Genomic DNA, 11,592 nt, shown 5'->3' on the forward strand with positions numbered 1-11,592 from the left:
GAGTTCGGAGAAAGAATATGGGGACAAATCAAATTATATCAGTTGGGCCCTCAGATGAGGCGGTTGTAGCAGATGCTTGTCCTCCTTTAAGACGAAAATCCCTAACATTGTGCTGTCCCTTGAACACGTCCGTGTGTGACCTAGGTGCACTGTGTATGTGTGTGTGCGCGAGTGTATGTAGTGTCTGAGAGTGAGCGAGAGTTGCGAGTGTGTGTGTTTCTGCCCACAAACCAGTCCATTGGTGTCTGATTTCAGATCCTGAGTCGACTCCCTGGTAAGTAAAATGGCGGGAAGGATGCTTTTTGCAGGGCGCGGGAGGAGGGGCGTGAGGTGCGGGTAAAGAAGGGACCGGAGGGGAGGCGGCTGGCGAGGGGGTCGTAGGCGTCGTGTTGAAGGTGTAGGTGAGAGTGCCGCCAGTCGGAGGGCTGGGAGGAGGGCTAGAGCACGCTACGTGCGAGCCGGGTGGCCGGGGGTAGCTGGAAAGGGCGCGGTGAGGCGCGGGAGAAGGGCGCCAGGGAAGATTAGGGGAGACAGGAAGAGGAGCTGAGCGGGAGGGGGCGAAGGGACCGGGGCGAGCGAAATCAGGCGGAGGGGAGGCCTCGCGGGCTGGGGCTTGGGGTGAGCCCGAGAGAGCGAACGAGAGAGGAGAGAACAAAACGAGAAGTGGCGGAGGCCGGGAGGGGATGGGGCAGGGCGCCGGGGCAGGGGCCCGGGCAGGGAGCGGGGGCCCGGGCGCGCGCCGAAGGACCTCGGGGCGGCCCTGGGGGCGGCGCCGGGGGCGGAGCGGGCTGGGCGCGGCTGCATTAAGTGAAGCTCATGGAGACTGTGTGCTCTAGCGCCTTGCGGCGGAGGGAGGCGATGCTCGTGCCCCGCCACACGTCGCTGCTGTCCGGGGAGCTGCAGAGCTGGGGCGAGCCGGAGACGTTGCTGGGGCCGGGGAGGGAGGCGGGCACCATGCCGGGGAAGGCGGGCTGGTAAAGATGCGACTGCAGCCCCGCGCCGTTGGAGCCCGCCAGGCTGTTGGACAGGCCCATGGAGTTGGGCGGCGGCCCGGCCGCCAGGCTGCACTGGGACAGCGACTGCGCCATGGCTTGCTGCCTGCCCAGAGCCGGCGGCAGCGGTAGCTGTGACACGCCCGGCATGGCGGCCGCCGCCCAGCGGGTGTCGTTGGCGTGGAAAGAGCACAGGCTGTCGCCCATGGCGGCGGCGGCTGCGGCGGCGGCTGACGGAAACTGAGGCAGGCCTGGCGTGGGCAGCAGCGTTCCCGGCGCGCGGAACACGTTGGTGGTCTTCTTGCGCTTCTTCCACTTAGCGCGCCGGTTCTGGAACCAGACCTGGAGCGGGCGGGGCGGGAGACAGAGCGCTATTAGCAAGCACGCCGGCCCGGAGGGGCGGGGGCTGGAGCCTGAGAAACCTGCGTCAGGCACTGCCCCAGGTGGACCAAGTGCCTTCGACCCAAGGCGCCCCACGGCCAGCCAGAGACCGCGGTTCTACATCAGCTGGAGACAACTGGCGCCCCTTGCACTCAGCAAGCGCCAACTTCCGGGGTCCTGCGTGGTGGTGCCCCGGAGCTTATACTCGGGGCAAACATACCAACCGCGTGCAGTGTTCACCACGCCCCTGCACGCTGGCACATTCTGTGCACAGCTTAGATGCACAAGTCTGCAGGCAGGCATGTGTCAAAATTGGACCCACAGGTGTACAAATGAAGATAAACATGTGTACCCATGTGGCTTAATAGCGTCCTTATAACCCTGATGGGGTATAGAATTTTCAGAAACGCTGGAAATTTGGAAATTGATAAAAGGCTGTGGATGACATAGCCAGTTTCAAAATCGAAAGACAAAGGAAAACCTCTAACGCCACGGATGACAGAGCGGAGAGGTTAATATAGTGATCCATGTGGGAAAGCGGGCGGCACTGAGCTACCGTGTAGTTTGGGTCGCCACCGTGACTTGTGATTCGTAGCGACTGGTGCTACTGCCACAAGTCTCCTTGCCTCATTCTCAAACCCCTCCAGGAGCACCTTTTATCTGAGCTGTGCAGATACGCTGGGACCTGCTGCCAGAACCCTGAGCCCTGGGACCTGCCAGTCTATTTTCAGGAACTTACTGAGGACCTGAGACTACAAGGCCTCCAATTCCTCAAGTCTCCCCGCCCCCCGCCCCGTTTCATCCGTTTCATCTATGAACTGAAAGCAAATTTTCTGACTACAAATTAAAGGTCAAGTTTAAAGCTCACACTAGTAATGAATCAAATCTAATTTTGCGTAGACCCAATAGCCACGAATCTTTTTAAAGGAGATGTGTTTGATAAGATATACTCCAAATAAAAATAAACCTTCTACTCGTTCTTTATTCACAGTAACCCTGAATTTCTGAACTTACCAGACAAATTTGCCTATTAATGTCATATTCACTACCATAGGGGAAGGAAAGTTTCTTCTGAAAGATGTCAAGTAAGCTGCCTGACCAAGGTAGCCTCCTGTCTCGCTATATTTGAATTTGATATTTAAAAATGATGATAATAATATGCAGCATGCCTACTTGGCAGGCTTGCACTTTAACATCTAGTCAGTTGGAGGTTTACTGTGCATAAATATAAATGATGCGAGACACAGCTCAGGTACTGATGGGAGTTTCCTCTTAGAATTTGGCAAACGCAATGTGACCATATTCATGACCAAAATGTTATTCATCTGTGAATCCAAGCTAATATTTAGTGTTTATTCTGCAAGATAAAGGATCCTGAGTATGGACGTACCTGACCCGTTGTCGGTGAGACAGCTATTCACAGAGGCGTGTTACACCCGTGCAGGCGGAGACACTCTACGCTTAACAGTGTGAACGGCATTGCAGTCTAGAATTATTGCCCGCCTTTGGGTCGGGCCTGGCACTGCTACCCTACTCGTGCCATTGCCCACCCTATTATCTTTCTCTGGTTTCTGCCTCATTTGCCGTGTTTCTGCCTACCCCAAGTTCCGGATGTATAAAGATGCCGGGTCCCTTACTTGCTAAAGCCCCTTGAGTTGGTGGCACGACGGATTAATGAGGCTGTGGGGCCCTTGATAGTAACTGGGATCAATGCCGCCAGCCACGAATTGAGCTGTTAGTGGCCTCGAGCGGAGAGTAACCCGCAGGAGCCAAGGAAAGCACAGCGAGGAGACCTGCGGCCACAGGTCACTTTGCATTCCCAATCCAAGGCTGGAATGAGGGGAAGTAGACTGGGTGAAGCCCTAGACAGGGACGGTGTCTCTATCCAAGTGGTCCCATCTCACATTCCACACCTGGATATATTTTGAAAGGTATCTATAAAGACTGGTTCCTAACATCCTGCGAAGTGTCAGTGAATCCCGAAATGTTTGAATGTTTGGAACGGGCAGTGGGGGAGGAGGGTGGCGGACATCTGTGGGGGAGTGGGAAGAGAAGCAGCAGAAAGAAAGAAGGGGGGTGGGATTGCCCCATAGAATTTCAGTGGAAAACACACCTGCTAGAAAGGTTTCTGAACCTCAGGCACAGGTGGAAAAGAACAGCTGTTAAAGAACTAAATATTAAATATTATAGGAATAATCGAAAAATTGTGCTCAATTATGTTTGAGGGTTAGTAGTCAAATGATGGCTACAAAATTTTTTATGTTTCATGGCTTACTGGGGTTGGGGGAAAAATCTGCATGGGGTCTGAGCACCTCCGTTCCAAGCTATGATGCATATGTTTTTAAAATGTGAATGTTTCCACTTGAAAACTAGAGCATGACGGATTAAAATGCAGGGAAAACCTAAGGGAGATTTTGAGATTGCACAGATGACAACTCCAGAAAATATATTAACCGCAACCAAGGGCCAACTTTGTACTCAGTCTGAAATGCAGCTCTTCTTAGAAAATGCTTAATACAACAGTGAGAATCTAATGGAGGTTGGAATTTAAAAATCCACTTTCATGATATCTACTGTTACAGTAATATAGACATACTGTAAATGTATTTTAAAATATATAGCCCGTTTAATTCCCCAACTATAAATGGCTCAGAAATAGAGAAAGAGAGGGAGAAAGAGAGAATATTACTTTCCCCCCCCCCCTCGAAGCAAACGCTTTATGAAGATCTCATTGGAATCCAGCAAATGATTAATGTGAAGATTTGGGAGGAAATCTGGGGAGCTGTATTAAAGCCGAGATCTCAGGTTCATTTCGATCAGCCAGCCGTGAACTCTGGGCCGAATTCATTACACTTTAATAGTGCTGGGAGAGGAAGAAAATGCAATTTCTCATTCCATTAGAAAACTAGAAAATACTCTCAGCTTGTCCCCCTATTAAGATGTGGCAGGTGACAGGGCCATTCTGGGGGACACGGTCAATGGAATTACAGCACATTATTTTTGTTCATATAAAATATTGAAAGGCAAGCCTGACTGTGCAGAAGTTATTTCACTGATTTGGTTTTTATGTAAATAAAATATTGAAAGTTAATTAATCCGTGCTAGAGACTAATGATTATGCTTATTATATTGCATTTGATCGCATAATTTGCATGATTCTCGCATTGCTGCTTAATAAGCCATTCCAGGTTATAAATAATTCTGAAATTGGTTTCTAATAATGGCATGCTATAAAAGGAACGGTTTTATTACACTAGCCAGAAAAAGGGAGCAATATCAGACATGGAATTGGCCTCCATGTAAGTAGAGGTGCTTTAATAAATACTTAAAAGTATGATATATACCAGATATAGATAAAAACAAGTATGTTGGATCAGTTAGTCTAGAATTAAAAAGCATCTTTAAAAACATACAATTGTAATAAATTAAATGTTTAGATCATTTTTAATCAGTGCAGTGGCCCACATACTGAAAAGAATGTGTGGCAATCTGTTAACTATAAAGAAAACTATGAAGGACTCATCATATAAGAACATAAACCAATTACTATTTAATTTGAATTTGGTCAAGGAGCAGTGGTACAGTGAATTGTGAAGTAAATACATTTTCCATAAATTATTTTTGCATTACATTACATAATGTTAATCATTCTGAAGTGTTAATTAAGAAGGTTATGTTGATCTGATTACTTTTTAAACTATGAAACATTATTTTTAAAAATATTGAAATTGCCATTCTATTAAATTGTTCCTATCAGCAGCCTCAAGCTATTATCTTTTGTTCAACATTATGCTAGAACAATTAAAGTACTTTGTCTTTTTCTTCTTGATTATTCTTTTGTGTACTTTTTGAAAATAACTTTCTATTACATAGTTTGTATTTTATTTCATTTACAACTTTTTCTATTAAAAGAATCACTGCCATTAACCTTTGGAAGACCTAATAAAGTTTAATAGACCTCATTTTCTTTTTTCATAAAGTCAGTTGTCCAATTATATTTTATTTGTGATTCTAAGTTCTATTTTAATTTAAGCTAATTACCACTATGTCTAGGTTAAGCAACAGCATTTTACTCTTTAAAACAAAAAATATTAGGTAGTATTTCTCCTGAGGGACAAAAAGCAAATTTATGAACTTTGAACCTACAAGATTTTAACAAGCCAGTATTATCGTTAACAGTAATGGAAGTATTGAAACTGTGTATTTCTGTTAAGGTTTGGACTCAACTTCAGATTTAAAAAGAGGAGGTAGGTAAAAATTTTTTAAAAGCATGAATAGTATATATCTGCACAATGCAATTAACACTCTGGGTATTTAATTTCAATGGCCCATGGTTCAAGGCTTCCAAAGTTCACTAATTAAACCACCCAGACTTATACAGAGTTAAAATGTTAATCTATAATATACCTTGATTATTTCTGTATTAATCTGACCACTTTAAGTCCCCAATGATGATATTCATTTGCTGACTATTTAGAACAGAGCATATGCTATTTTTCCCGGTTAAACTGTCTTTAAAATGTCGCACAAAGACAGAAATATTCAACCCTGTGATTATGGACACCCTTGTCTCTTACTTCTTAGATCAAATGTAAAGGAACTGAGATCTTTAAACTTAATTTGTTAAAGCACCTAGAGCTACAGTTGACACCCAGCATGACAGAGAGAAAATACCACGACCGAGACGGGAAAGGAAGGTTTTCAGAACCCTGGATAGCTCAAGACTAACTGAGCGCCTTGGAATTTCACCTCCAGCACTTGTCCATAAAATACCTGATATATTTTTTCATTCTTTTAAAAAGCGGGGGAAAAAAATCTGAGATTCGCTGGGCTTATATTTTTATTCCCCAATTTTCGGGAAAGTTATAGGTGTGATTTTATAAGTTATATATAATTTACAACTTGGAGGGTGGTTGGACGAGAACAAGGGGTCAGTAATGATTTCGTCTACTACCTGTCAATCATTCCTGCCCTAAATGTCCTTTCTTCAGATCGGATATCTACAAAAGAAAGCCTTCATCTCCCCTCCCCAGTTTCCTTAGGGGAAAACCAGGGCTCACAGACTGTAAGGGATCTCTTCAGCCACCCCCAGCGCACTGGTAGACCATCAAAATTTAAAACCTTTGCAAACATGAAAGCTAGGGGTATTTTCCCTGAGAGCGGCGGGAGGGAGATATAAAGCTACACCGTGAACCCCAGGTGTGGATTTTTTGTTAAGGTGCCATTATGTCTTATTTTCCGCCTTTTCAAGTTTTCTGTATAATTGTTGCATTCCCCCATTTATCCAGACGCCTTCCACAAACTCATTAGGGGGTAATGAAATACTTGTCAATAACTCGAGCTGGAGTGGAGGTGCGCGCTCAGCTTAGCCGCCAGGGAGACGCAGAGGCTGGGAGGTGCGGAGGCCGGGAGATGCGGAGCTTCCCTTCTCAGTCAAGACGAATGAGACCACCTAACAGTCGAACAACGCCGGCTTCGCTTTTGAGGCATTTCTGTGGGAATGTGGCTATACTGGTGGGAGATGGGGGACCTGCTTGTCCATGGAACTCACAGGCAGCCGCAGCGCAAGCCCAGGATCCCGGCAAGGAAAAGACCCCACTTCTTTTGCCCAAATCCTCCCGCCCCTCCTTGTCTACTGCCCCCGCGCCCAAGCCCGGCGTACCTGCACTCGCGACTCGGTCAGCCCGATACGCAGCGCCAGCTCCTCGCGCATAAAGATGTCGGGGTAGTGAGTCTTCGCGAAGCTCCTCTCCAACTCGTTGAGCTGCGCGGGCGTGAAGCGCGTCCGGTGGCGCTTCTGCTTCTGTTGGCCCTGCTGCTGGCCGGCTTGGCTGGGGTTCGGGCCGCCTTGGGGCCCCGGCTGTTTGTCCGGGTCCTTTGCGCTCACCGCCAGCGAGGCCGGCGTAGAGCCCACTGTAGTGATGTCCTCCCCGGGCAGCAGCGTGGCTCCCTCGACTGGGTCGGAGTTGGGCGCTAGGTCCCCCGGATGGCCCCCAGGGTCGGAGCCCCCCACGCCCAGCCTACACTTCACCGCCTCCCGGTGGCCCAGAAGCTCGGCGGCATCTTTCATACCTGAGGAGGCAAGGGGATCGCGGTCACTACTTTCCTGGCGATGCCAGGAGGGACTGTCCTCACGGCGCGGTCCGCCTTCAGCCCCATCTTCGGCTCCCTCCGCGCCCACGTTCGCCCTACGGGGGAGACTCCCGGGATGCTCAGCCGGGTTCCCCAGAATTTGGACCGCCAGGTTGGAATACCATCTCCCGGCCCTTTCCCCTCTCTCGGCAGCCAGCTCCCGTAGTAACCGGCACATGCTTTCTTATCTCCCGCAGTGAAACACTCCCAGTCCCGGCAAAGAAACGTGCCTCCGAGTCCCTTTCATTAACCGTACCCCTGTAAGCCGCAGGAACGCGAGAGCGTATCCTCGGACCGGGGCGGGGTGGGGCGGGGGGAGAAAAGAAAGAAAGAAAATTAAGCAATTCCTTGGTTCCGCTGCCCCACCTGCGCTTAGGCAGCTTAGCGAACTCTACCTCTGGCCCTCAGCCGATTCCCTCTCACTTTTGGAAGATGAATAATTCTCTCCAAGCCTTCCTCCCTCTGAAATCAACCCAAATCAGCTCCGCCTCTCCCTCGAATCAGAGAAAGTGTTTGGAAAATGGAGTCACATCCATCACCAAAGATTCCCAAACCGGAAACCCAGAGCCCAGCAACCCAGACCGCATTGAGGAAACTCAAGTAAACTCTATACGGAGAACAGTGAATCAAACTTTAGAGAATTCAACTTTTCTTTCCGGAGAAATAGAAGGCGCGTTCCTCTCAGACATTGGCAATGCCGAGTCCCTTGCAGGCGGGGATGCCTGTGGGGATGAATTTGGCTTTTCTCCTTTCTCAATGAACACACTTAGAAAATCCGCCTCGATTGCAGCGGCTTCTCGTTTATGCCAGATTTTTACAAGTTCAATCATACTTAAATGAGGGGTAGAGAAGGAGGTAGTGGGGAGAGAGAGAGGAAAAAAGAGAAGAAAAAATCCCAAATCAAAGCAAACAGGAGGGGAAAAGAGAGAAAGAAAAACACCTCCTAACAAATTATCTCAGGATAGATCGCCGTTCAAAAAAAATTAATAATAATAAGAGAGAGGGAGGAAGGGGGAAAAAAGGAAAAACAAAAAGTAACATTTCCCTAGTCCTTTTTTGGATCTACATATTCCATAGATTTTTTTTTTTAAAGACGATGTTAAATCAAATTAAACTTTAATACAGCACAATTACTTTTAAAGAAATTAGTCCATTTAGGGCGCATTAAGGTAAAATAAGGAACAAATTGACAATTTCCTGCCCCGGCTTCTCCTGGCTGCCCGGGCGAGAGGCGCGCACTCACCTAGCCTGGCGTCCAGGAGGTCGGCGTGAGACAGCATCGCGCACCGCTCCAGGGCGAAAGCTGTTCCCCCCCAAATTTTAGCGGCTTTAAGTTATTTAAAATAGATATAAGCTATAAGCTATACGATATAGATATATATAGATCACCTAAATGAAAGAAAATTCGGTTTGTGGTTAAAAAGGGGGCTTCTTGCATTATAATGTCCTTTAGAGAGGCGGGGAGGTGCTTAACAGTTGAATGAACCCGTGAGCAGCTCGGCGAGGGGACCAATCAGGAGGGCAGCCTGCAAATGTCAGCGCCGGGAGAGTCCCCCACTCCGCCCGCCCGCCCACGCCCGCCCGGAGGAGGCGGTGGCGGCAGCCCTGGCAGCTCCAGCCGCGAGCAGCCGCTAAAGCCGCCGAGGCCGCCTCGGCCTCGCCCCGGGCTTCGCGGCCCGGCCTCCGATGGTTCTTCCCCGCGATTTTCTCCAGTCACACCTTTCCTTTTCCTTGCCCCTCGTCCCTCCCAGGGGCAGCTCAGTCGCCGAAGACTAGGATCTTCCCGGGCCCGAGGCAGTGCAAAGGACAGAGCAGGGCTTGACCCCCGCGTGACCCGAGAGTCCCTCCCGCCCACGCGCCCTGGGCAACACTGGCCTGCTGCGGGCTCGGGCCTGCCAATACGCAGCACAACCAGGGCCCAGCGCGGCCTCTAGACTGCGCCTAGACTTCGCTGCCGCCTAGCAGGCCTGAGCCGAGGGTACAGATGCCCAGGCTGGGACCCCGCGCCTAAAGAGTACCACCCCCTCAGCAGGCCTAGAGAGGAAAAAAGGAGTCGGCTCCCCCCGCGGTGCTTCCAGGGCCCGCAGTCAGCTTCAGGGTCCCGCGTAGAGTGTCGATTCGCGCCCTCTGCACCCTTCCCTCCGGGCTCCGGATCCTCCGCCCGGCCCACCGCGCTTGCATCCTGGTCCACATCCTGCTCTTTTGGTCAAAGTTTCTAAGTTCAGCTCGGTTCCCAATTCCACTTATGGCTGTAAATAAAGTTAAATGCTCTTTATTTTCTTCTTGAATATGTTAAACTACTTGAACAATTTAAAGTGCTTTGCACAAGTGAAGCGAACCATCTCTAATGTTCTGATTTTTCAGAGCCAGCCAACAACAAAGTTTAGATTAGTAATATATTTCTAACCAGAGTAATTTTCAAGATCATTAGGCATTTATGTAATTAGTGCCAAATCTATAAGCTTTTATTACGATTATTAGAGTAAAATCAGTATAAATTTGTACTAATTTACTACTGTTTAGACTTGGCTGTCAAGCCCAGAGGTTCTTATTGTAAATGATAACTGAGGAAATTAAGTGCAAAATTCTGTACCATTTCTGATCTGCTCCTAAACAATCCGTTTCAATTGTATTTGTAGCAGAACATAATGCCCTTTTAAAGTTATTTGACTTGTATTTTTATTTGCAACACAAGAAAAATGCCCTCTACCCAGGCACAATGAAAACTGATATTTACTACTCTCATCTTGATTAACATTGATTTTTAATTCGAGAGTGATGCAATTAAGATTATTCATTTAGTGCAAATAAAGCTTCCACAAAAGGGTGGTCCTACGAAGTCTGTTTTAAATAATACCGAGCAAATGGCTTTTTTTGTTCGCCGTCCAATTGACTTACACAAAACATTGGAAATGCTGCCTGAGAGCAGATGCGAGAGGAATGGGTGTGTGTGTGTGTGTGTGTGTGTGTGTGTGTGTGTGTGTGTGAGTGTCCTTAGCTGTATGTGTGACAGGGACCGAGCAAGGAGACAAAGGAGGCAGCAAGGCGAACTCTGGGGCAGTTTTGCTTCCTCCTCCTTCTCTCCTGCAGCCTGCTCCCCTCCTCCCATGCACACACACGTGCGCGCGCACACACATGCACACACGCGTGAATGCCGGGCATCAGCCACATCGGTTCCTCCCAAGCTGCGGAGACCGCTTCCCCGGAAGCTCTGAGCCTGGCCGAGCTTCAGCGGCCGCCGCAACTGATGCCAACACGGCCTGTGTGGGGCTGGGGCGCCGGGAACGCGGGCAGCAGCTCGGCGGAGCCCGGGTGGCAGCGGCACGCTCGGAAGCCACCAGGGTGTTCCGCAGACGCCTACTGTCCTTTAGAGAAAGGCTTGGTTGGAAGTAGCATACCTAACCTAAAGCAAATACAGTCCCTCCTGTAAAACCTTCCCCTTCCCCAAACAAAACCCCAAGTCAGAAGCGAGGGCGCCAGGCGCTCGCAGCGAGAGGCCAGACTGCGGCCTGGGGCGGGGCTGCGTGCGCCCTGGACGTGGCTCCCAAGTGCGCACCTGGCTGCACGTTCCCGGGGATTCGCAGGGGGTTGTGTCCACCTGGGAGGGACTTGCAGGGGGTCCAAGACCGGAACGCAGGGGCAGAGGTGGGCCGAAGTGTCAGAGCAAGAGAGAGGGGGCCTGGGAGCTGACCCTGCTCCTCCAAACAGGCAAGTCCGTGGAGGCCCGTTTTGCCTTGGCGGTGCACCGTGTCTGGAGGGAGGGAGGAGAGGCCGCGACGTGGGGAGAGAAGAAAGGCGCGGGGCCCCGAGTCCACTCCTGTGTGCACACAGACGCTCTTGTCCTCCTCCCACAGCCACTCCCAGAACAGCCGCGGGCCGTGCAGCGTCCTCCCACACGCACCCGCTCGTATATTCTGTTTTGTGGTATCTTTCAGGTCGATAAATAAATGTGTAATAGTTAATGTGAAGACACATCAGAGTAATAACAATGGGACGAAATCAAAGGATTATCCATCTCTGTTAGAAACCACTGAATAACAATGTTGCGGCGTGATTGATAGCCCCCTTCATTTTATGACTTTTCTAT

General features: G+C 49.4%; 1 protein-coding gene across 1 annotated transcript; it reads right to left on the reverse strand.

Annotated features, from left to right (window-relative positions):
• Positions 1-803: 803 nt before the first annotated feature.
• LOC110589418 (orthopedia homeobox) lies at positions 804-8,785 on the reverse strand. Its single transcript, XM_021699955.1, has 3 exons — positions 8,749-8,785; positions 7,036-7,445; positions 804-1,334 (listed from the first exon to the last, which is right to left on the reverse strand). The coding sequence occupies exons 1-3, from the start codon at positions 8,783-8,785 to the stop codon at positions 804-806; spliced, it is 978 nt and encodes a 325-aa protein (XP_021555630.1).
• Positions 8,786-11,592: the final 2,807 nt, after the last annotated feature.

This window comes from Neomonachus schauinslandi, chromosome 7 (assembly GCF_002201575.2).
Source record: "Neomonachus schauinslandi chromosome 7, ASM220157v2, whole genome shotgun sequence".
Classification (NCBI taxonomy): domain Eukaryota; kingdom Metazoa; phylum Chordata; class Mammalia; order Carnivora; family Phocidae; genus Neomonachus; species Neomonachus schauinslandi.